The following is a 25,764-nucleotide window of genomic DNA, read 5'->3' on the forward strand; positions in this document are numbered from 1 at the left end:
CAGCTCCGCCCCCGCCCTGCCACTTCCTCGAGGCCTTGCCCCCACCGTCCCGGCGACTCTCGGCCCCGCCCCGCCCCCCGCTGGTTTTCCCCAAGCCCCTCCCTCTCTCCAGGTACTGCCAGCTCTGCCTCCCCCCCCTCCGCCACCTCCTCGTGGCCCCTCCCCACCGCTCTCCAGGGGACTCTCGACCCCGCCTCACCCCCTCCCGTCCAGGTGACTAGACCCCGCCCACTGTGTCCCCGAGCCCCTCCCTCCCTTCAGGTGCTGCCAGCCCCGCCCCTGCTCTGTCCCCTCTAGGGCGCAGTCCCTCCCCCGCCGTCCAGGCGACTCTCGGCCCCGCCTCCCGCCGGGTGGTTTGTGCCTGACTGCGCAGGTGTGTGCCCCGCCGGCTCGCCCCGGGCGGCTCTGAGGTTGTAGAGCGCAGGCGCGCGGAGCGGGACGCTCGGAGTGCGCATGCACTGCGACAGGAAGGTTCCGACGCGGTCGGTAGGCGCCTCGGAGTTTGCGCGGGAAGATGGCTGAGCAAGTTCCCAAGTCGGTGTTGTTCGTGTGTCTGGGTGAGACGCCGATCTGGGTCCACCCGCACTTTCCTGGGGGTTGGGGTAGGCCTCGTGCGTTCCTGCTGCGCCGCTGGGCGAGACGCGAACCCAGAGGGCGGCTGGGTGCCAGTTCTCTCTCCGCGATTCTCACGGCGGGCTCCTCACCGTCCCCCAGCCGGGCTCCTCCCGTGCACCTGCCCGGGTCCCTGTGCGCTGTCGCCGCGTAGACCTGAGCTGCCTCCTGCCGCGCTCGGACCCGGGTCGCCGACTGCGCCTGTGACAGAGCCCGAGCGGACTGCCGGGGGAGCCTGAATCCCCGCCACTTTATTTGTGGACGTTGGGGTTTAAGTGCCGCATCATAACTTTCTCATGTCCCAAAATATGACCCTGCTTTTGAGGATTTTAAAAAGATCTGTTTAAAGATGTGAAAGTTATCCTCATCTCCGTGGGCTGCACACACAGGCGCTGCACAAGCCATGCGTTTGGCCCGTCTCAAGCCGGGAGGGCGGCGGGGAGGCCGCGGGAGGCGTGTGGGCGGCTGGTGGCTGCGATTAGACTGGGGGACGCGCTGCCCCGGACCGCGAGTGGGGGGGCGCGGAGCCCAAGCAGCGAAGGGCAGACAGTGAGGGGCTCGTGGGTCGGGCGCAGCGCGCTTGTGGGGCTGGGGAGCGCGCAGTTTTGAAGTGTGAAGATGTCGTTCCTTCGGAGCACTAAATGTTTTGCACTGAATTGAATTCTTTTTTTATTTTTATTTTTGGCAAGATTATGAAGTGTCATGTTGTTGGAAGATAACTGCCACAGCTGGCAGCGTTGGAGGTGATACAATATTCGTAGTGTTAGATGACTTTTTTTTTTTAAGAAATTAAATTTGATGGGGTGACCAATAAGAGTACATAGGTTTCAGGTGACCCCTCTCTACAGCATTTGAGCTGTTGTTGTGTTGTGTGCCCTTCACCCAAAGTCAAATCATTTTCCATCACGGTGTATTTGTTCCTTTCTACCTCCCCCCTTCACTTTTATCTCTGTGCATGAGCCTGTTTTATATTCCAGCTATGAATGAAATCATGAAGTTCTTAACATTTTCTGATGTCAGATGACTTTTTCCTGCAACAAATCCCTCTTTGTTGGGTGCTTTATTTAGTTGGATCACACAGCTCGGTGCTGGGGCCTCTCTGGATGGGACAGATGCAGCCTATGCCTTTGGAGAATATAATTTCTTTCTGAACCTTTGTCCTTGAAATGAATATTATGCTAATTTGGAAAAAAACAAAGTTGATATTTCAGAAATTGAAAGCCTTCTGATAATTAAATAGTGGATGGTTCGGTTGGTTAGGAGCATTGTCCTGAGACACAAAGGTTGTGGGTTTCATCTCCTGTCAGGGCGCGTACAGGAACAGATCAATCTTTCTCTTTCTCTTCCCCTTCCTTTCTCTCTAAAGTCAATAATTTTAAATAAGTGGGGATGATATTACCTGTTTTTAAAATTAAAAAAATAATTAGAATGTGAAAAGGAAAAACTTCACAGCACAAATTAGCTTCTGGAGGGATTTCAAGGTTAATCCCTGTCTTCCTGAAGAAATTGAAGAGAATTGTCATCGAGTCAGTGAGCTTCATACAATAGGGAATTAGTTGTGTTTCTCAACACTCTGAAGGATCCTAATTCTCCATGTCCACTGTGAACCAGAAGATTGTAATGTTAGTCAAGTGCATCATCTGATTCTGTCTATTCTCAGTTTTTCATTCCTTTCCCTAATCTCTGTCACTGCATCCTTGCTTCAATTTCTGTTTGTTCCTTGCCCTCTCACCTTAGCCTCTTAGGGACTCAGTCTCCACCTTCAATCTCTAGCTCGCCTGTTGTTTCCTAATCCTGTTGTTATTTTCCTAACTCTGCAAATGGTCTGTGTCTTAAACAACTTTCTCTCTCGTGCCCTGGCTTGGTGCTTGGCTCATAAGTAGTAGCCATACACGTTATGTTTGTGGAATAAATCTTGTTACTTTTCCCCAAAACCTTTGGTTTCTTCTCACCATGGCTGCGTGAAGTCCAGGTCTTGGCCACGGTCTGAGATTCCTGTGTACTAGGCTCATCAGCTCATAGACCAGGGGTCCCCAAACTACAGCCCGTGGGCCACATGTGGCCCCCTGAGGCCATTTATCCGGCCCCTACCGCACTTCCGGAAGGGGCACCTCTTTCATTGGTGGTCAGTGAGAGGAGCATAGTTCCCATTGAAATACTGGTCAGTTTGTTGATTTAAATTTACTTGTTCTTTATTTTAAATGTTATATTTGTTCCCGTTTTGTTTTTTTACTTTAAAATAAGATATGTGCAGTGTGCATAGGGATTTGTTCATAGTTTTTTTTTTTTATAGTCTGGCCCTCCAATGGTCTGAGGGACAGTGAACTGGCCCCCTGTGTAAAAAGTTTGGGGACCCCTGTCATAGACCTTTCCTCTCTGTACCTGAAGCAGCCTCTCCTGCTCATTCATTCAGTTGCACTGACTCACATACCCTTTCTAAGCTTGTGCCGATTAAAGTCCTCTTTGCTCTTTAAAGATCTGCCCTAATCTTCGTTCTTTTCTGATAACCAAAATTTTTATTATATTGTGTATACTTTTTAGAATCTTGTCAGAATCTTTTCCTGTGCTCCTGTCAATTAGCATTTATTTTCTTCTTTTTATTATAGTTAACACTGTATCTCCCATAAGTACCTTGTTTGGCACATGTTAGAGATAATTTGAGAGAAGATTTTAAGTCTTTTATCCCCTGTATAGTAAAGAATTTGGCCCCAACTAAAGAAAGACATGGCTTTTTTCCTGGCCCCTGGCTCTTTGGGGAGGGCCCCTGTGTGGGACACAAAGGAGATGATCCTGCTGCGCGAGTGGGGGTTGTCTGGAGGTTGAGTCCAGCTACAGGCTAATAATTCAGCCAGTCATGCCTCCTTGTGAAAACCCAGTGCACCTTCAGAATCAGATCCCTGGTGAGCATCCTGGACTCTGAGTATTGTCACACATTGATGTTAGGAGGGTGACCTGTCCCTAAGGAACAGAAAACTTTCTCTTGGTTAACTCTTCGAGAATCTGCTATATGCTCTCTAAATTTGGTTGGTTCTGCTTTGTGTGTTTTTGTTAGAAAACTACAGTCATAAGTGTAGCATTTTCCTGAATGCTCTGAGCTAGAGGGTTCCTGAACCTGTGGGACTTCTGAGCTTGTAGCCAGCTGGGTGGGATGAGGGGCCCTGAGGATCCTGTATGGCTGCCCAGGGGCTGAGCCTGTGACTCCAGTGGACTCCTGGGTCCACACACTCTAGGAAGGACTTCACACAGATGTGCAGTAGAGTTTGTGCTGGCAGTACTTACACCTGAATACGTTGTTGTGTATTTTATGAAATAGTAGTAATCATTATGTGTGGTGTACTTGAAAATAACGTCTTTTAACTCTATTGTATTTCATTTTTAAATGGGTTGTTTGTAACCCACTTGGTTGATTTTGTGACCCACTTTGAAGTCATTGCTAGCAACATGAGAAATGGTGATTTTGGTTATTGTTGTTTTTTTGTGTCTTTGTCATTCGTACTTTGAGTGCTTGAACAGTTGCTGTCAGATGATTGAACTTGGGTTGGCCAGCTGTTCCCCTCACAGGTCCCACTGTGATGGGCTTGGCGATGGCACCTGGGGAAGTGCTGTCCTTGGGGAAGTGCTGTCCTTGGACAGGTGTGTGAAGTGGCTTGTGGACCGTCCTTTGCTGCAGTCAGCACCTGTCTTGCCCCAAACCTGACACTCACTTTCTGCCCTCCCCCCTTTTTTAAGGTAACATCTGTCGATCACCTATTGCAGAAGCAGTTTTCAGAAAACTTGTAACTGATCAAAACCTTTCAGATAAGGTAAGTACCATTCACTACTTTGAAGAGGCCCATCTGAATGTCTTTGGGGCAGGAAATTGTGAAAAAATGTGTTTTTTTCTCCTGCAGTGGAGGATAGACAGTGCTGCGACCTCCACGTACGAGATAGGAAACCCTCCCGATTACCGCGGGCAGGATTGTATGAAGAAGCATGGTATTCCCATGAATCACATTGCCCGGCAGGTACCGTACTTGAACTTGAAGGTGCACACATGTGTTTTGTATTACAGTGGGTCATTGATAGCGGTGCTGTTTCTGACTGGAACGTGGGCCGGTCACCAGATCCCAGAGCTGTGAGCTGCCTAAGAAATCATGGCATTGACACGGCCCACAGAGCGAGACAGGTAGAAGAGCTCTTGTTTACTTTCTGTTACGCAGAGTCCAGTGACTGGACAGATTGAGAGGCTTCCCCAGACTCACCTGTTCATTAGTCTTGTTATTTGCGGCCACTTTAATTGCCACCCTGTACCCATTCCATTTAACCTCTGGTTCCACAGACTTGTGGGATCTTGGAATTTACTTAAGACACATGGAGTTACATGATTTGTAGCAGAGAGAGCCCTGGCGAGAGCTGGCGACCTGTGCCATCTCCCCTCATTTCTGTCTGTGGCTTTTGAGCACTTGAGCCACTGTGCCTGCTTTGTGAACATAATGAAGTGTTGCTGGGTCAAGTCCTACCGTAGGTACACAAACACTTTCATCTGTGAGGTGCCTTAAAAGTCTCAGGAACACCAACATTGCTGTGGGTGCTCAGCCTGCAGCCCAGCACTGCAACTGCTGGGGTTTGGTTCTGAGTGCTGCCCAGTGAGGAGGGAGCCTGTGGTCAGGACGAAGGTGCTCTTGTCTGTGCCCTCCAGGGAGGCATGTGGCTACTGCTCAAGTGTCATAATGCCAGTGTGATGCAGGGACTGGGCTTTAATTAAGGTAAACCGGCCCCTGGGATTGGTGGGTACCTTACTGGACTGAAGGGTCCTAGACTCACACAACCACAGAGGAGAGTGAGGGTACACAGCAGCTTTCCTAGTGGAGACATGGAGCCCATGGGCACCATGTAGAGTGTGCCTGGAACCTTCCATCGTCACAAGGATCAGCTTCTAAAGACATTGGCTCTGTTCCTGGTTCAAAGTGCCTCATAGCTTGTTCTGCAGGAACTGTGGTTATTTTATGGAGATTCCATTGGATTAAAAAAAAATCTGGCTAAAATATTTTAACTCCTTTTTGCATCCAACCGAAGGACAGGCATAGCAGGGCTGTGGGATAACATCAGAGGATACCAGGCCGTGTCCAGAGATGGGCTTTTGAGGCCTTCAAAACGAGGAGCTGAATGCTTTGAAAATCAGTTGTCAAACGGATTGCGCATTGATAAGCATGGATGGCACTGTTAGAACTGTGATTCAGTCTTAGTGCTTGAATCAGAACTTCAGTCTTTGTCATTGCAAAGCTTGTAGAGCTTTTCAAATGGCTTTGTTACTCAGCACTGTAGTTTGTTTTTTTTTTTTTTTGTATTTTTCTGAAGCTGGAAACGGGGAGAGACAGTCAGACAGACTCCCGCATGCGCCCGACCGGGATCCACCCGGCACGCCCACTGGGGGCGAACTCTGCCCACTGGGGGCAAAGCTCTGCCCACCAGGGGGTGATGCTCTGCCCCTCCGGGGCGTCACTCTGCTGTGACCAGAGCCACTCTAGCGCCTGGGGCAGAGGCCAAGGAGCCATCCCCAGTGCCCGGGCCATCTTTGCTCCAATGGAGCCTTGGCTGCGGGAGGGGAAGAGAGAGACAGAGAGGAAGGAGGGGGTGGGGGTGGAGAAGCAAATGGGCGCTTCTCCTATGTGCCCTGGCCGGAACCGAACCCGGGTTCCCCGCACACCAGGCCAACTACCACTGAGCCAATCGGCCAGGGCCTCAGCACTGTAGTTTTTAATTTTTATCCTCTCCATTACTAGCTAGGGAAGGGAGTAGTTGGCAAACCGCTTTTGTAGATCAAGAAGTTGAGTTCTGGAAAGAAAACAAATGACATCAAAAGTTACTAAGTTTCAAACGTTAGACATGGGATTTGATCATCACTTTGTTTTAATAAAAACATGGAGGTGGAGTCAGAATTCACAAAACAAAATTGTCTTAGAAACACTTCTGACACGTCATTTTTAGCTTCTGACACGTCATTTTTAGCTTAGTTAAGTTTACTCATCTGTGAACTTCCAGTTTCTGGCTGTGTCACTTGACTCTGTGCATTAACAATTTACTACTTAAATTAATTACCTTATTGACCTCTTTTTTAAATGGAATTTTCTTTCTTTTTTTTAAGCAAGAGGGACAGAGACAGAGACAGACAGACAGGAAGGGAGAGAGACAAAAAGCATCAACTTGTAGTTGTGGCACCTTATGTGTTCATTTATTGCTTCTCATATGTAACTTGACCAGGTGGGGGGCTCCAGCTGAGTCAGTGACCCCTTGCTCAAGCCAGCGACTGTGGTCTTGTCTGTGATCCCACACTCAAGCTATTGAGCCCACGCTCAAGCCAGTGACCTCGGGGTTTCATACCTGGGCCCTCAGTGTCCCAGGCCAATGCTCTACCCACTGCACCACCACCTACTCAGGCAAATGGAATTTTCATTGGACAGAAGAAGGAATATTTTATTGTTTCTTCATTCTAATCGCGTCAAGCTTTTGCACACTTCTCCAGTTCCTCCTTTGTATTTTTTAAAGACTAGATGCATTTTAAAGAGTTCTTCAGAATTAAGAGAATCATACTTTCACATTTTCTATTTTTCACCAACAGTGGATTCTCTTCTGTACACTGTTATACGCTAGAAGTGGGTACAAAGAAAGTATTTTAAACACACATGCCATAAAAGAATCATAGCTAGTAATTTTACTTTTTAAGAACACTGATAATTACCAGTTTTAGAAGTAATATTTTCACGTAATCTGTTTTTTGCCTTTTTTCTTTTTCTTTTATGAAAATTATGTTTCATTGATTAGTACGTCTGTTTTTATGCCAATACGATACTGTTTTGATCATTATAGCCTGTAGTGTAGTGTAATATCAGGTAGCATGAGTCCTCCAACTTGGTTCTTCTTTCTCAATGTTGCTGTGGCTATTCGGGGTCTTTCGTGGATCCATATTAATTTTAGGATTATCTGTTCTAGTTCTGTGAAAAATGCCTTTGGTACTTTTTTTATATTATGAAAATTAAATTTAATGTGGTGACATTGTGAATACGAGTATGTAGATTTTCTTGATTTGTTTTAGAAAATTAAATGTAAGCCTTTGGTGTTCTGTTAGGGGTTGAATCTGTAGATTGCTTTGGGTTATAGAGCTATTTTGACAATGTTAATTATTCCTATTCATGAGCATGGTGTATGCTTCCATTTATTTGTGTCTTCTTCAGTTTCTCTCAGCAATGTCCTTGTTTTTTAAGTACAGGTTTTTCACCTTCTTGGTTAAATTTATTCATATATATATTATGCAATATAATTTTATGCAATTATAGATAGGATTTTTTTCTTAATTTGTCTTTCTGATACTTTGTTGTTGATGTGTAAAATGCAACCAATTTCTGAATTTTTATTTTGTATCTTACTACTTTACTGAATTCATTTATCAGTTTTATTAGTTTTTTGGTTGGACTCTAAGATTCTCTATATACATGTCATATCATCTGCAAATAATAGTTTTATTTCTGCTTTTCCAATTTGGATGCCTCTTCTCTCTTCTTGTCTGGGTGTTGTGACTGGGACTTCCGTTCATTACCGTGCTGAATAATCATGGAAGTGAACATCCCTGTCTTGTTGATGATCCCGAGGGAGATGCTTTTATATTGCCCATTGAGTATGATGTTGGCTGTCGGTTTGTCATATGTGTGGCCTTTGTTATGTTGAGGTATGTTCCCTCTATTCCCACTTTGAGAATTTTTATCATAAATGGGTGCTGGATTTTGTCAAATGGTTTATCTGCACCTATTGATGTGGTTGTATGATTGTTACCCTTCATTTTGTTTACGTGGTGTTTCACATTAATTTATATGTGATGTTGTACCCAACTTGCATCGGTGGAATGAATCCCACTTGATCCTGGTGTATGATTTTTAATCTGTTGCTTGATCTGGTTTGCTGATTTTTTTTTTTTTTTTTTTTTTTGTATTTTTCCGAAGCTGGAAGCAGGGAGGCAGTCAGACAGACTCCCGCATGTGCCGGACCGGGATCCACCCGGCATGCCCACCAGGGGGCGATGCTCTGCCCATCTGGGGCGTTGCTCTGTTGCAACCAGAGCCATTCTAGCGCCTGAGACAGAGGCCATGGAGCCATTCTCAGTGCCCGGACCAACTTTGCTCCAATGGAGCCTTGGCTGTGGGAGGGGAAGAGAGAGACAGAGGAAGGAGAAGGGGAAGAGTGGAGAAGCAGATGGGTGCCTCTCCTGTGTGCTCTGGCCGGGAATCAAACCCGGGACTCCTGCACGCCAGGCCGACGCTCTACCACTGAGCCAACCGGCCAGGGCCCACAGTTTGCTGATGTTTTGTTGAGGGCTTGAGCATCTTTGTTCTTTGGGGATATTGGCTTGTAATTTTCTTTTCTTGTAATGTTTCTGTCTGGTTTTGGAATCAGGGTAATGCTGACATTGTAAAATGAGCTTGTGAGCTCATTAAAATTCTTGGAATAGTATGAGAAGGGTAAATGTTAATTCTTCTTTAAATGTTTGGTAAAATTTGCCTGTGAAGCCATCTGGTTGAGGACTTTTTGTTTGTTGAGTTTTTTGATTACTGTTTCAATTTCAGTGGCTGTAACTTGTCTGTTCAGATTTTCCGTTTCTTCCTGATTCAGTATTGGAAGAGTGTATGTTTCTAGGATTTATCCATTTCTTCCTAGGTTATCCAACTTATTGGCATCTAGTTCTTCATAATATTTACTTATAATCCTTTGTATTACTGTGGTATTTGTTGTTACTTCTCTTTAATTTCTGATTTTATTTGGGTCCTCTCTTTTATTCTTGATGAGCCTATCTAAAGGTTTATAAATTTTATCTTTTCAGAGGAACTTAGTTTTATTGATCTTTTCTATTATTTTTTAGTCTCTATTTTGTTTATTTTTACTCTAATCTTAATTATTTCCTTCCTTCTACTCAGTTTGGGCTTTGTTTGTTCTCTTTCTAGTTCCTTTAGGTGTAAGGTTAGATTGTTTCCTAGTGTAGGCCTGCATTGCCCTGAATTTTCCCTGAGGACTGCTTGACTGTGTCCTGTGTCCCATAGGTTTTGAGTCATGTTTTCATTTTTATTTGTGTGTTTGATGTTTTAATATGTAAACTGAACTCTACATTATTGGTAAGAAACTGAAGATGAAGTATAAACTTTACTATTTTATGTTTACTCCAGGACCTTTACAATATAAGATTTCTTTGCAATCTTTTGTAGGAAATAGGTTAATGCTAGAGTACCCTAAATTTAATTTTTTAATAATAGATTCTAATGTAGCAATTTTTTTATTGCTCTGTATCCTCTAGGTTTGGTTGGTATAAATATAAACACTATGTTTTGACTTACTTAATTTTAGGTCACTAAAGAAGACTTTGCCACATATGACTACATGCTGTGTATGGACGAGAGCAATCTGAGGTAATCAGCGTTTTGAAGGGTTATTTCTGGTGGGCGTTTCAGCCCTCATTTCAGTAATAGGTGAAGTAGTTTGCTGTCCAAGTGACTTTTACTATCTTCAAGTTTTAATAGATAGTGATGGCCACAGTATGTAGAATTTATTTATAATAGTAAGAAATTCAGAGGTGTCTTATGGGTGTATCTACAGAGAGATACACCTTAGGAAAGGCAAGGCTCAGTCAGCATGCTTTCGTCTGGAGACCTGCTGGGCTGTGCACAGCTGTTGGTAAGGCAGTGTCTTGTTTCTGTTAGACACCGATGTGCCCACTCCGGGTCTACACTCGGTCAGGATCAGCTGAAATGTAGCTTAGCAAAACCTGGTTCCTCCTGTGGCAGTGAGCTGGTGGCAGAGGTGTGAGGGTGGGCTGTTCCCTGAGTGGGTCCAGGCTGACCGCCAAGGCTGAGTGCATAGTGAGGCTGACCACAGGGACGCTTACGCCTCAGGGCTGATGGCCCTCGGGACTTAGTTCCCATGACTTTTTTAGTTCCATTCTGTCATCTCTGCTTTTGATTGACCATCTCATATGTATTTCATGGGAGTTTACATAACTGTTCTTTGATGTACCGTAATGTGTTTTGTGTAAAAAGTCGCTGAGAATGTGCTGATGTTGGACTGATGAGGAGCCGGCTGAGGATCAGAAGGTCTGCTGATTGTCTGACCACACCATCAACTAGGGCCCTGTGCTGCATTCTGATTGGTTAAAACCCCAGCAAATGTCCCTCTTGAAACCGCAGGTCAGAACACTAAGTCCATGTTTTAATTTTACAGAGACTTGACTAGAAAAAGTAATCAAGTTAAAAACAGCAAAGCTAAAATCGAACTACTCGGGAGCTATGATCCTCAGAAGCAGCTCATTATTGAAGACCCTTATTATGTAAGTAGTCTACCGCCCCCACCCACGGTCATGTGTGGGGACAGTGTGAGGGCTGCCTACTTTGTGTCCAACCTCCTGGAGGTACATATTTTTCTCCAGGGAATTTTTGATTTGCAGGTTTGGTTATTTTTCTTTCCTCCTTTCAGGGGAATGAGTCCGACTTTGAGACCGTGTACCAGCAGTGTGTGAGGTGCTGCAGGGCCTTCCTGGAGAGGGCCCGCTAGCTGCGCTGTCCACTGGGGCCACTGTACCTGGCCCATGTCCCAGCTGAAGGTCACGTCCGTAGCTCAAGGCCAGTCTTGGTACTTTGTCTCCCTGCTGTTTCTTACCTTAAAAATAATTGTGGATGGAAATCAGTGGTTGTGTTGACAAAAGAATAAACATCTTTGACTCCGACAGTGTATGGGGCAAATGAACTGTTTTTAGACCAGAAGAACCTCCCAGTTTATCCCAGTTGCAGGCAAGAGCGTAGAACAGCCAAATACAACATAATCACTTAGAGCAGTGGCCCCCAACCTTTTTTCGGCCACGGACCAGTTTAATGTCAGAAAATATTTTCACAGACTGGCCTTTAGGGTGGGACAGATAAATGTATCACGTGACTGAGACAAGCGTCAAGAGTGAGTCTTAGACGGATGTAACAGAGGGAATCTGGTCATTTTTAAAAAATAAAACATCGTTCAGACTTAAATATAAATAAAACGGAAATAATGTGAATTATTTATTCATTCTCTGTGGACCGGTACCAGTCCGCTGCCCGGGGGTTGGGGACCACTGACTTAGAGCACATGTGAACATCATCTGCTCTGCCTCTTCCCCGAGTGTGCGTACGATGTGAGGACAAATGGCCTGTCTTGGTTCTCCCTTCCATAGAGGAATAGGAACCCCGTGCATGGGGCTCCCAGCCCGGATGAGTTGTGTGCATTCACATACACCTGTGTGCACTTGTATATTTATAGGGAAGAGGAAGATTTCTGGAACAGTCTTGAGCACCTTTAATACTTCCCAGTTTCTGTCCAGTTTATTGCAATGGGAAGTCAGCTTCTTTGCTCCCTTTGAGCCACAATTATGTCCACAAGGAAGAACACTTGAATGCTGCTTTGTCTTGTGGTCTGTTTGAGGAAAATGTCCACTTCTACATGCATATGTAACCCAAATAATTAAAGAGCTGGAAGAAGTGTTTATGTTGAAATGTTTAAATATTGAAATGGTGGTAAGTATCCTTTCATCACTGTTTAATTTGTAGGCAAATAGAGGTAATTTCTGTGTGCTTTCAGATAACTAATCTAAAATGCACACAACTATACAGCAGAGAAGACTTCAAAATAAATTGGGGAAATTATAAAAACACAATTAAGATATGAGTCTGCTGTCTCCCTGCTTTTTTATTAACAAGTGAAGAACTAGAAAATGATGCCTTGGTTATCCCTTTCAAGTGGTCTGTGATACTTGTCTTCATTGTTAGGAAGTGTTAGAATTACAATTACGTATAGTTTTGATAGAAGTGTGAGGTGCTTACAGCCAGGGCGGCCCTGCCTGACCCCTCATGAGTGGGTGTGCTATCTCTGGGGTGCTGGCCCAAGTCACGGCTCCATTGGGGGCAGTTCACTTCATCTTCACCCCACTCGCAGCTTCTATCTCCATCACAGGCTGGTCCCCATTCAGTGTCGAGGGTCATCATCCAGGAGTAGGAAGTTAGGAAGGCTGCTTTTCTGGGCACCTGCTTCTCCTGGGTGTTGGGGCCTCCTGATTCCAGTATCCCAGGTGGGTGGTGCTTAGTCCTGAGCGCAGGTGTGCCTGAAGATAAACAGGTGGCTTTCCCACCACTACCATAGGGACACAGAGGCAGTGGGACCCTCCAGACTTCCCATGATGCTCTTCCTGGGACTCGTGGGACACTTGAGGTTAACTAGATTGAGAATGTGATAAGTCACTAAGAAGTAGAGCATGGAGGAGAAAGCTCAGTAATTAACCAGTTAGACTAACAGCACTTCAAAAATTTTACCCCGCCCTAATCTTTCAGGAATTGCTGAATAAGCCACAGTAGAGAAATGTCTCACTCTTCTGTCCTTTTGTGTTCATGAATGAACCCCGATAGTTTTTCATGTTTACATCTATATCTCAGCCATGAGCCCTCAAATCCTAGGTCTCTTCTTGGTCATCATGGCTGTACCCAGACTGGGGTCATGAACTGAGTTCACCTGTTTTCATTGGATCTAGTCAGATTTGTTCAAAATATATCTTCCTGGTAAAGTCTGAAGCTGCTTAGAAGTCTTAAGATTCCTATTAGTTCAGCATGTTTGCGATTACAAAGTCACAGGAAATACCCACGGCAAATTTAACTTGAAATGGTCGCTACTAAATCAGTTGTCAAGAAATGTCACCCCAATATAGTAATCTCTCCTTTAAAAGGATGACCGATTATGTTGATTGCACGAATTCACACTCGTTCCATTTCGCTTGTTTGTGCCTCTTACGTTCTCTTACTGCTGCCAGTGTTACATCCTCAGATTCATGAACATGAAATCCCAACAGTGCACTTGTGATGAAGTAAAAAGTCATGTATTGTTTTATTATAACAAACACTTTACCACTTGTTTTATTTATAGTATATACATATTGCACAGTCTGCTGACACTATTGTACATTATCACACAGAGGACAGGTTGAAATTACCCTATGTTCATGACTGACATTCCACTGTCTCCAAAATACAGCTGAAGTTTTATCTTTTTAAAAAGTTTTTCATGCTGTTCCAAATACTCTGGGAATTTAATTGTAAAAGTAATAAAAATATTAAATCATACCATATACTATATGAAAATATAGTTTCAAATCTGCTTATATTTCTAAAGAAATATTCTGTGATTTCACCCAATCAGAATGAGATGCCTTCTGTCAGATCATAGCATTACATGGCAAACATGGGACTTTATCTTATAAAATAAAGAGTGGCAAGTTTGCTGTCAGGTGCACAGGTTGACTGATGACGTGTCTGCAAACTGTCAACATACAAAACTGAAGGAGTTACGGAAGTCTGCAAAAATAAACCTCTTGTTCACAGGGGGCGTGTTCATGAAGGTAGTAGGTTCTGTTTTCCCTGTTGGTTTCCAAGGCACTTTTCATGGTTTCCTTTATAGGTCTGCTCCCTGCTGGAAATAAACACATGGTTTTACACCATTCTGCACATGTCATCAGTTCTGGAAAATCTGTGTGTTATTACATAACATAGTCTCTTTATAAACGCAAGGAATCTGCACGTGTAGTTCTCTATCCCCCAAAGTAGAAATAACTTAGCTGTGCACTGGTTACGTGCCTGCTGGGCCAGGAGGTGGAAACTGCCACAAACACAAGTGATTTTAGTCCTGAAACCTGTACTGTCAAACCCCTAAGAAGCCAGTCTGCACTGATTTACACCGTGTGGCTGTCCTGGGCTAGAGCTGTCAGCCTTGTCCTGCCATGTGACAGGGTCTGCAAAGCTGACAGTCACAAATAGACATTGCAGTACTCCTTGTTGTCCTGAACCACTGATCTGTTCACTCTTAAGAATAACAATGGGCCCTGGCCGGTTGGCTCAGCGGTAGAGCATCGGCCTGGCATGCGGAAGTCCCGGGTTCTATTCCTGGCCAGGGCACACAGGAGAAGCACCCGTTTGCTTCTCTACCCCTCCCCCTCTCCTTCCTCTCTGTCTCTCTCCTCCCCTCTTGCAGCCAAGGCTCCATTGGAGCAGAGTTGGCCCAGGCGCTGAGGATGGCTCCATGGCCTCTGCCTCAGGCGCTAGAGTGGCTCTGGTCGCAGCAGAGCAACGCCCCCTGGTGGGCGTGCCGGGTGGATCCCGGTCGGGCGCATGCGGGAGTCTGACTGCCTCCCAGTTTCCAGCTTCAGAAAAATACAAAAAAAAAAAAAAAAGAATAATGATGAACTTCAAGTTACTGAGCTAAGGCTTGTTTCTGTGAAGACATCGCAGTGCTCAGGCTTGTAACTCCCTCGTGCTGCACATGAGGCCACGTGGTGTGTGTGGCTGAGGGCGCAGGCTGGGAACACGCTTCCCTGGCCAGAGGAGCTCTGTTAATGAGCTACAGAAAGGAGCCCAGATGTCTGCTCCTAGGCCACAGATGCAGTCCCTGCGCTCGGACCCCAAGAGACCTACTCTCCTCAGGCTCGGCCTTTAGCAAGGCAGAAGAGAGATCTTTCCCTGCAGGCCTGTCCTACATCTTTGTGTTAGGACAGCAGCAGAGGGTGTGTGCACAGGCCCTCGGCCGTCCAGAGCTCTCACGGGTGACCTGACCTAGCCGCAGGGCACTGTGGTGACCAGATTTAAGAGTTTGCTCTTGTGGTTTAAAACTTCTGGAATTAGAAAAAAATTAATCTTTTAAAAATGTGAAATTATTATAGTTAGCAGAAATACCTGTTTTAGACTTGACCCATTTCTTGGCCAAAAGGAGCTGAGTTATGTGATGAACACAGTGGCTCTTCATCTTTAATATATTTTGTCTAGTTAGATTCTGATTGGTGGCTTAGGGTGGGGAAGGGATGTGAAGGCACATGGACTGTCCATGCCGTTTCCAAGGCCATATCTGCTCGACAGGCCAGGGCACCTGGCCTTCTTGACTTTCCCTAAGTGTTTGTGTTGCATTGACAAAGCCCTGATGTGCCCGTCCTGACGCAGAAGCAGAACCTCACTCAGGAGCAACCATGCACGAAAATCCCCCTTGGCGATAGCCCCTGCTCTCCTGAGTATGATCCCTGTCTGCCCAGCAGAGCAGCTGTGGAGGCTGGCCAGTGGGCAGCAGAGGACCGCGGGAGCCTCCCCTCTTGTAAGGAAGTGGAAGCCATTTTCCAAGGATCTGGAAAGTGACACTTTATTTTTATTTTATTTTTTCTTTTTTTCTTTTTCTTTCATTTTTCTGAAGCTGGAAACAGGGAGAGACAGTCAGACAGACTCCCGCATGCGCCCGACCGGGATCCACCCGGCACGCCCACCGGGGCGATGCTCTGCCCACCAGGGGGCGATGCTCTGCCCATCGTGGGCGTCGCCATGCTGCGACCAGAGCCACTCTAGCGCCTGAGGCAGAGGCCACAGAGCCATCCCCAGCGCCCGGGCCATCTCTGCTCCAATGGAGCCCTGGCTGCGGGAGGGGAAGAGAGAGACAGAGAGGAAAGCGTGGCGGTGGGGTGGAGAAGCAGATGGGCGCCTCTCCTGTGTGCCCTGGCCGGGAATCGAACCCGGGTCCTCCGCACGCTAGGCCGATGCTCTACCGCTGAGCCAACCGGCCAGGGCGACACTTTAAATAAATGCTTACTGGCCCTGGCCGGTTGGCTCGGTGGTAGAGCGTTGGCCTAGCGTGCGGAGGACCCGGGTTCGATTCCCGGCCAGGGCACACAGGAGAGGCGCCCATCTGCTTCTTCACCCCTCCCCCTCTCCTTCCTCTCTGTCTCTCTCTTCCCCTCTCGCAGCCGAGGCTCCATTGGAGCAAAAGATGGCCTGGGTGCTGGGGATGGCTCCTTGGCCTCTGCCCCAGGCGCTAGAGCAGCTCTGGTGGCGACAGAGCAATGCCCCGGATGGGCAGAGCATCGCCCCCTGGTGGGCGTGCTGGGTGGATCCCAGTCAGGCGCATGTGGGGAGTCTGTCTGACTGCCTCCCTGTTTCCAACTTCAGGGAAAAAAAAAATACAGAAAAAAAAATGCTTACTAAAAATAACATTCTCATCTCTCCTAACCTATCACCGTGGGAGAAGAACAAGAATCCATTCGGTGTTCGGAAAAGAAAAAGTATTTTCTGTATGCTACGTGGACAGTGGGAGGGACTACACAGGTCAGAGGACAGCATGGAAGGCCCAGCCTTTCTCAGCTTAGGCATTAAAAACCATGCTTTCGGTCGACCTGAACAGAATGTGGGTGTATGCACCCTTGGACCCTGACGTGGTTCCTCTCATCTGTGGTGGGACTTCTCGTGGAGCGGGATGGACCCCAGCATTCACTCCCCCGCCTGTCCTGCCCTGACAGTCTCAGCACAGGGAGTGTGGTCCTATGCAGCGTCACTGCTCCTGAGATGAGAGGAACCAGTAGAGTATGTTCCCTTTCTGTGAATGTTTCTGGACAGCTGACTGGTTTTCTGGATTGGCCACCTGAGGGCCAAAGCCTGTCTTACTGGGGACATACTTGGCATCTGGCCACACCCAGCACATACAGGACACACAGTAAGTATAAAATGATAAAAGTATGGCATTTGTGTCTGGAAAATAGACTTTCAGTCCATCCACTGACTAACTGATGCTGAGTGTTACATACCAGTTCTCAAGAGGCCAAGGTAAAAAGTAGTTCACAACTTCTCAGTGTGCTTTTATAATTTTACTCTCAGAGGCTATAGAAAATAACTTTTGACAGAAACATTTAAAGAGGATAGCCAGTCTTTATAAACTTATTGGCATAATGATAGAGTCCAACTCTAAAGTTTTCCAGATACATCTATGAAATGTTCGTAGATGTGTTAGTAAATGAATGAGAGTGAACAGGCTGTTTTAGCTGTTTACCCTATTTACACACTTTATACACTAAGTCATATGCTGAAATTCCTTAGCTGCTGTTCTGTTTCAAATAACCACGCCATCACATGAGTAATTTAGGGTGGCTGCTTGAGGTATTGTGCAGGCCAGTATGGGCACCTTTCAACCACGTTCAGTATTGGGAGATATTTTGACTGTTATGTCAACCTTACTCAAAGTAAGGCTGTATCAGCCAAAGAATGAGTGTTAAAAGTCCCATGAATGTTTTCACATCCCCACCAGGATCCCCGTCTGGTGTGTGCTGGCGTGACCGTGAGCTTACCTCATCTGTCCATGCACACAGGGCTGACTGCCAGCCGGGTGAGGAGCCTGGCACATCTCTTGTAGTCTGTAATGGGAGTACGTCACAGACCCTTGTCAGTTCCTGCAACAGCATGTCTTAACAAGAACATCAACTGCTAAAGCCATTTCATTTCTTTAAATATTCTGAATACTCTGGAAGCAATATGGATACTGACATCTGCAACCAGGGGCTCTAAGTAATTGATTTAATTAGGGTGCTTTGGGGCCGTGGTGTCTTGTGGCAGAAGTCATCCTGTAAGGAGGCTTTGAGGGAGGGGCAAGTGCAGACTCCACAGCTGGGCTCTGCTCCCCTTTGGTGGCACTAAGGCTCATGGAAATAACTTCAGTTTGTTTCCCAGCAGACAGCTCCCCATGCCCTTGTTACTAACTTCTAGGTCGTGTGCAGTGGCTGAGTCCCCTCAACCTCATGGTAACAAAGCCTTCCGCATAAAAATTCCAGAGAGGGTGAAGTGAGGTGGGGAGCACAGAGACCTGGGCTGTGAATCGGGAGAGACAGGCTGGCCTGAGTGTAGCCTGACGCCCCGTATCCCATCCACAGCTCCCCATCCCACCACACCACCCCCCTGGCTGCCTCAGCAAACCAGCGAGCTCAGTGACGCTTGCCTTAGCTGTGTCCTCTGCAAAGCTGCTGTGGATTACACATGACTGAAGTGGACCGCTCACGTCACAAATCCTGCTAAAAGGGAAGAGTTCGTCCTCCTGAGTGAGAACGTGAGTGAGCGTGCTCTAACTCCACCTCTAGAGGTGTGCCTCAGTGTTGTGAGGACCTGACGTGGGTTCAAAGGGAAGAATGGTCTCAGCTGGCCCTCGAGTTCCGGGTTCTCTTCACCTGCAGCTGTGTTGACATGAAGTGCAGTTCTCACACCACCTGTGCATGTGCTTCTACTCGGTCCACATATCTCCAACCCGTATGTCCACCCAGGACCTAAGGTGCATACTTCGTGCTGCCGCTCTCAGTGGGACCTAAAGCCCTGCCTTCACTGGAGCTCCTCGGACCAGGACACGCTGAGGACAAAGGCCCTCAGGTTCCCCTTAGCTCAGCCTCCCAGGAACCCCAAGCAGTGTGGGTGTGGTCCAGCTTCAGCTCTGTAGTGGTGTGGGCCAAGAGGTGGATACCATGTAGTAGCCATTCCTGCAGTGCACAGGTCTATGGGCCTCCTACCTCTCCAACACCTGGACAAGCCGTGGTTGGGCCTGTTCTGGTGACTGCCTCGTGCTATGGGTGACCAGGAGCCTTGGTGGCATGCAGCTGAGTGTGAACATAGGAAGGAGGCAGCAAATACGGGCACACTGGTGTCCAGACAAGGGTCTGCAGAGTTAGTGTGTGGTACCTGCCCAAGCAGCTTAAGTTTGTGGTCTATTTCCTCATCCATAAATGGAAGGATTAGTAATAATGACCCCAAAGGTCACTTTCAAATTTACATCTATGATCCAATTACGGTAAGACAACATTTAATGTCAACATATGTACACAAACAATGGAATGAGGTTCTCTGACCTCAGGAAGCAGGTTAATGATTCTCAAATAGAAGGTGACTATCTCAGAGGAAGGAAATGCAGGCGCAGGTCCAGGTCCATATGGCAGGGACTAGAGGGCAGGCTGAGTGCAGTGCGTGAACATATGGAGACAGCGTTGTGGGGTGTGTGCTGCTCACCTTGGGGTCACCAGGTGAGTGAGAGGGGAAGGCCTGCAGGTGCTGCCTTTGGGGCAGTGTGTGACTGTGTCTAGACACTGAGCTCCTTAAATGACACCTGCTATTGTTCAGGGTAACTTTGCTGCCTAAGCTGAAAAAACTTCCACTTCATGGAAAGTGGCATTTTTTTTAACAGCCGGACATGTGTCTGGTCTCTGCCCCTGGTCCACCCTGACAGCAACTAGTAAGATACTGGGTATCTGCAAACACCCCTCCCCGAGCCCTCAATGAAAGCTGTATACCCTCCAAAAGCAAATTTACTTTGGGCTCTGGCAGATGTCACTTCACCTGGTAATGACTTATCACCATTCTCCACACCCTAGAGCACATGCCATACATATCACTTTAGCATCTCATGCTTAACATTGGCTTGATAGTCATAGTTGAGTAGACAGGAAGAGGTGAACAGCCACTCCGAGTGTTGATTAACTACAGTGATTGTCACTGATTTTAGTTTGGTCCTGGCTGTGGCCAAATGTAGTGACCTTCAGTGGTTTGGTCACCCTGGCCCCGGACTCCATGGTCAACAGGGAACATGTATGAGGAGGGCGAGCCAATTTGGTTAAGTGGAGGACAGGGGAATCACCCCTGTCTACTGCTTTGGAAGCAGCTCAGACACTGACACTTACATGCCGGGATAGTGCAGTCTCTGGTGTTGTGGTAAAGTCTGTGGAAGTGTTTGCTGCACTTTGGGCTGAAATATAGAGGACCTGGAACAGACGGAGAGACAGGCCATGAGGGCACCTGGGATGCAAGGAGCAAAGGACCGGTGAAGGGGTGAGGGGAAGACTTACCTGTAAGATGCTTTAAAAACTTGTCCTTCATCCTTAGATCTCGAGGAACAATTTCTGTTTGAGAAGAAAGAAATTAGTTATTGAGTTGTCTTAAAGAAGCATTTCTTCCATGTGATATTAAATGGGTGTTGAAGAAGCTTATTCAAAAGTCTGCACAACCTTACTGATTGACCAAATAAAATAGGTCCAGCCCCTTGCTTGTACACACTATGTGAACACCTGTCATCAGGGACATTTAAAATTTTTCCCCACTGATTTGATGTGTGTGTGTGCGCGCGCACACACACACGTGTGTGTGTGTGTGTGTGTGTGTGTGTATATATATATATGAGAGAAAGAGGAAGAAGCAACTCACTTCATTTTTGTTTTTAGTTGTGCATTCATTGATTGCTTCTCCTACACACCCTGACCAGGGATTGAACTCGTGACTTCGGTGTGCTATGATAGGCTTTATCCACTGAGCCACCTGGCCAGGGCCTCATAAGGGACATATTTTTATTTAAACAGTAATAACGACCCACAAAGCTCCAATATCATCTGTCTGGTCTCTACCATAGGATAGAGACGGTGACCATAAAGTTATAAGATAAAGAAAATTATGTGTGTGGCTGTTTTTTGACAGCTTCCAGTGAATAAATCACTTAAACACACTTTTATCTTGAAGAGCTTAGTTATCAAATGTCACAACCTCTCAAAGTTCTAGAAAGAAAACCTCATATTTCATACAAAAAATGGTATAAAATTTTACTTTTTCTGGGTATATATTTAGAAAAGAGATGCAATGTCTTCAACCACCTGTTAGGAGAGCTGGTGTAAGTGTGTGATCTGTCTCATAAAGCAGGAGGTTAAGGTGGTTTATGAGAGAAAAACAGGTTCCTGCGGAAAGCTACTGCAAGCAGACACACAGCTCTTGGTGGGTACCTGGTGACTGGCAGTGATCCCACTGACATTCCTTCTGACTTCAATTGTACCTAATCATTTCTCACTCACCTATTCTGGACTAGAAACAGCTTCGATTGTCTGTGGGCACCTCTATGTTAGCACGAATGCTCCTCACACAGGCGGTTCAGACATCTCCCAAATGGAATGTCTGTCTTCATTTACTCCTAACTTTAGTCAGTCTATATAAAATTGACCTTATCATCTTTGACCTAATTGTGTCATGAAAGCATTAACAGCTTGCATGCTTTCCTGGGAAGCTTCCCCTGGGGCGGCCGCTGTGGGAGGGCTCTACAGGGGGGTGGAGTGGAATTTCTGTCTCAGTTGAAACTGCTATGCTGAGAATATCTGCATATCCAAAATAATAGAAAACAGTTCTGTGCGAAATTTCCAACCTAGGTAACAACACGTGCATCTTGGAAATGGGCTATGGATGGTTATCCGCTAGGCATCATTCACGGACTTCCTATTTTCGTCTTTAAAAATATTTTTTTTTTTTAAAAAAAAAACAACCTTAATGGATTTGCCGTTTGAAAATGTTTTCTCAAAGATCCTTCTCTTTACATGCTAACCTGAGCTCTGGCTCGCGGGCCGCGCGCACTCACCCGCGCGCTGCTCCTCGGGGTCCAGCCCGTAGTCCACGGCCTCCCTGCGGCCCGGACCTGCGTCCTGCGGTCCTGGGGGCGACAGTCGCTTGAGCTCCCCCGAGTGGTACTTCTTGAGCTCCTGGATGATCTCCACGATGAGCCGCAGCAGCGTCTGTCTGTCTGCCGCCTCCCGTGGCTCCACGACTCCCCTGCCCAGCCCCGCCGCGCCCAGCACGAGCAGCAGCACCAGGAAGAGGGGGCGCCCGGGCCCGCGCATCTTGCGCTCTGCTGGCCCAGCGGGGGGTGGGGGTCCTCGCGTCCGGAGCTCGCTGGCTGGAAGGCTGGGCTGTGGGGGAGACCCGGGGGAGAGTCGGCGGGCTGGTGGGGCGGCGGGAGCGCGAGGAGAGGCCAGTGCCAGGGGCCCTCGATGAACCCCGCTGACTCCCGCGGACGCTCGGCGGGGAGGTCGAGATCCGCGCCTCTTCTGTGCGCCCGGGCCCTGCGGCCTCGCCCTGCCCCAGCCACTTCCCGCCCTCACCCGGCCCCCCGAACTTGCACCGAACCGCACGGGAAGCGCGGACGGCCGCACAACTTTCTTGAACCTTCAGAAGCCGCGTCGGGGGTCCGCCCCGTACCCACTCCGTCCCTCCGACAAGGCAGCCCGCGTGCCCAGCCCGGCTGCTGCGTTCACGTTTCCAGCCCTTATGGTGTCGCCTCCCAACCCCGCCCCACCAGGTCCCGGAATCCCGCCGAGGAGCCCTCAGCGCCAGGACCCTCACTGTGGAAACGCCTCGGCGCCCGGGGCGGGGGCTGGGCTCGCACCTGCCTGGGGGGCCACCTGCGCGCCCGACCCTCCGCGTACCTGTCCGGAGCGGCGGGCGTCCTCCGGCGTCGGTCCGCGTGTCTTGCTACTCCATGCCCCGTGGCGCCCCGGCCTGCCCAGCGCACAGAACACGTGTGGACCAGCACGCGCCCCTCGGCCGCTCCACGCGCTTCACCGCGGCCGCCTCGGACCCCGGCGCCTCTTATCCCCGCGCCGCCGACGTCAGGCGGGTCCCGAGGGCTCCGCGCCGGCTTTAATTAGAAGCCGCTGAAGTGTTCGTACCCCCGTGCGGATCTTCGTCAGACACCCCCCCAACGCCCATCTCCCGCCCGCTCTCCCCACCGCAGCCTTCTCCCCTCCTTTCATCCTCTCCCCTCCCCCACTCCCCCCCACCCCGCCTCCTCCTCTCCCGTCTCCCCTCCCCTCCTCATTACCCTCTATCCTCCCCTATCTCACCCTGCCCCCCCCCATTTCACCCCGCCCCCGTCTATTTACCTCCTTTCCTGTCACTTGTGACAGATTGAGAAGAAACGCCTTTACCAGGAACTCGGATCTGTTTTTGTCTAAATGTAGATCTCGGGCTATTAAAAACGGAGCTGCCTGATGGCCTCGGCATTAATCAGTCAATTAGCGTCTATCGGATTTGGAGGGACCTGCGCGCAGTCCTGGTAGGAGGGTCAGCGGGAGGCAGGGCAGGGGCTCGGGATCGCTCTGGCATGCCCCTCCCACCGCTGCCCCGGGCTCGGTCCCAGACCCTCGGGGCGGGTCGCGCGCGTCCCTTGCCTGGGACCTGCCTGCAAGCGCCCCGGGGGCGCTCCCCTCCGGGACTGCGTCTTTCACAAAGTTTTACTTGTTTTACATGTAGCAGCCTCGCGGTGAGAGTTCGACAATTTGTCTCCTTTAATTTTTTTTCTTGTAAAACGTATTGTCAATCAGTCGCGCACTTTCCAATTTCATTGGCGCTTTTCTGGGCAGCAGCTGGCCACCCTCCAAGCCCGCGCTCCGGCTGGAAAAGGTGTTGTAAGAGCCGCACCGCGAAGGGGCGCGGGGCTCGAATTAAAAGCCTCGCCATTAACCGGCGGGAGAGCGAAGATGCTGGAAGGAAGCGTGGGGGCGGGGGCCTCCCGCGGTGGGGACGGCCGGGACCCACTGCCTCTGCCGGGGTCTCTCTGCCTCTGTCTCTGGGTCTCTGTGTCCACGCCCCCCTCCCCAACTGCACACACTAGGTCTGCTTCTTCAGGAAGGAGCTTTCGGCAGAGGGAGGGCGGGTAAATCGAATAGAGATGGAGGATAACAAAATGTGACCATCCACCCCCCCACACACACACACACATGTTGGGGTGTCAGTACTCTGCTCTTGGAGAGCAAATGGCTTGATTCTCAGGGAGCATTCTTTGCAAGCAATATCACTAAAAAGTGAACGTTTGTGTTAAAATATACTAAGGAAAAAGTAAAAATTTGTATCAAACAGATCTTAGGCAGATAAAAGGAGATATTTGTGTTTTTTCCCTTTGCCTTTCTGTGTATAAAAAGAAATGTAAGCGCTTCTTTTAAGAGCGCCGCCTAGTGACAAGACCCCCCTCCCCCATTCAGGACCCCTCATTCAGGTAGCCTGGCCGCTGGCGGGGCTCGGGGCTGCAGTTTCCAGCATGTGAAGCGTCCATTGTAAAATTTTTCAGTATAAAGCTGCTTTTGTAAAAAAATCTTGCTGTAGTGAAAATAGGAAAACAAGAAATTAGCCCAAGCCCATATTATTTTACATACAATTTTCCCTTTTAAATAGTATTCTACAGAATCTAAAGCTACATTTTTTCTTTCTCTAAAAAATGCCAGTAAGAACTGTCTCTCCTTCCTAAAGTCTACCAACCAAGGAAGGTTTGCTAGTAATTAATATTATCCTTTTTTTCTTTTGCAGTTTTTATGGGGAGACAATTGGATTCCTTGAGTCACTTCTGTCTGCTACTGGGTGGGGTATCCCACCCAAGTGTCCAGTGCCTCAGCCCAACTAGTTTAGACACTCACCTGAGAAATGGCAACTAGACTGGTGCTTGGCTGGTTTTTAGATTCATGAGATCTAGCCAGTAGGACCAGGCAATTCATGTGTTAATTCATTAATTTTTGCAAAGCTCTGTGCTGAAAACTCTAGATGTCCCGCATTTTGTATAAATCTGTATTACAGACTTTTTGAACTTAATAAAAGCATGCACTGATTAATAATCTCTGAGCTTTTCAATGTAAGGTATTGTCAGGACTACTCCTTGGAGTTCTACAGTGAGCAGAAATATGAGTGCTGTACCCAGTGTTAACACAATCTGATTGGCTAAATTAATTGTCTGTGCTGGTTAAGGCAAAGCAAAGTATATGTAACTGGTTTACAAGAAAATGTGATGTGTTTACTAAATTGCTTATTCTCTCTACTTTCTTTTGTGATTGGATGGATGGTCTGTGTAGTCCAAAGCTATGTAATTTTGTGGTTGTTACTAAAACAACAAAATGCAAAACTGAAGTGAATTACTTGAAGTAATCACTGAATTTCACATCTATTTCAGGCAACAAGAGGTAATACTACGGAATTTAATTCACTCCTTTAGTAAGTAAACAGCTTTCTACTAGGAAGAGTACAAAAAAGAAGAGAGTAAAATTAAGCAACAATTTATATTTTAACATTGTCAGGCAAAAAAAATAACTAATCATTTATTTTGCTAGATTTCCCTTAGCTCTATTTCCCTTTGAGAAATCTATATGGGATCAAAGAAAGAAAACTAATGGAGTGGGGGGAGGTTTTACTTAATCTACTCTTATTACTGATCTATATTGTAGGAGGGACAAGTTATTAATTTTTTAAATTATAAACAGTATGACAAGCTAATGTTTTAACTATAATCACTTCTTTTTTCTAAACAAGTATATATTTATTTGACATGAATATTAACTACCTTCAAAGACTCCAGACATGGAGATAAATTCACTACGTTTGACTTGTTAGATTTGTTCAAACATCCTGTTATTTAACAAAGTAGCTAAACGCTTACCAGAGATAAAAAACAGTTAACCTTCATGAAGAACATTATGTTCTATTAAGAAATATTGTTTAATGTTCAACT

General features: G+C 47.3%; 2 protein-coding genes across 7 annotated transcripts; one reads left to right on the forward strand and one right to left on the reverse strand.

Moving 5' to 3' along the window:
* Positions 1–415: 415 nt before the first annotated feature.
* ACP1 (acid phosphatase 1) lies at positions 416–11,350 on the forward strand. 3 transcript variants are annotated; one of them, XM_066385736.1, is made up of 6 exons: positions 417–557; positions 4,342–4,415; positions 4,503–4,616; positions 9,979–10,040; positions 10,849–10,954; positions 11,101–11,350. In XM_066385736.1, the coding sequence occupies exons 1-6, from the start codon at positions 515–517 to the stop codon at positions 11,176–11,178; spliced, it is 477 nt and encodes a 158-aa protein (XP_066241833.1). In that variant the 5' UTR covers positions 417–514; the 3' UTR covers positions 11,179–11,350. The 3 variants fall into 3 exon arrangements, 2 of the variants coding, with proteins under 2 accessions (XP_066241833.1, XP_066241834.1); XM_066385737.1 differs by lacking the exon at positions 4,503–4,616 and adding an exon at positions 4,664–4,777; XR_010751606.1 differs by lacking the exon at positions 11,101–11,350 and having other exon boundaries at positions 416–557; positions 4,503–4,777; positions 10,849–10,925.
* A 1,423-nt stretch (positions 11,351–12,773) lies between these two features.
* ALKAL2 (ALK and LTK ligand 2) lies at positions 12,774–23,590 on the reverse strand. 4 transcript variants are annotated; one of them, XM_066385739.1, is made up of 7 exons: positions 23,156–23,590; positions 22,700–22,911; positions 21,856–22,183; positions 20,312–20,365; positions 20,147–20,227; positions 17,783–17,848; positions 12,774–14,106 (listed from the first exon to the last, which is right to left on the reverse strand). In XM_066385739.1, the coding sequence occupies exons 3-6, from the start codon at positions 22,112–22,114 to the stop codon at positions 17,784–17,786; spliced, it is 459 nt and encodes a 152-aa protein (XP_066241836.1). In that variant the 5' UTR covers positions 22,115–22,183; positions 22,700–22,911; positions 23,156–23,590; the 3' UTR covers positions 12,774–14,106; position 17,783. The 4 variants fall into 4 exon arrangements, with proteins under 4 accessions (XP_066241836.1, XP_066241837.1, XP_066241838.1 ...); XM_066385740.1 differs by having other exon boundaries at positions 22,700–22,927; XM_066385741.1 differs by lacking the exon at positions 23,156–23,590 and having other exon boundaries at positions 12,774–14,103; positions 22,700–23,003.
* Between the last annotated feature and the right edge of the window lie 2,174 nt (positions 23,591–25,764).

The sequence above is a fragment of the Saccopteryx leptura genome, chromosome 5 (genome assembly GCF_036850995.1).
Source record: "Saccopteryx leptura isolate mSacLep1 chromosome 5, mSacLep1_pri_phased_curated, whole genome shotgun sequence".
In the NCBI taxonomy this organism is placed as follows: Eukaryota; Metazoa; Chordata; class Mammalia; order Chiroptera; family Emballonuridae; genus Saccopteryx; species Saccopteryx leptura.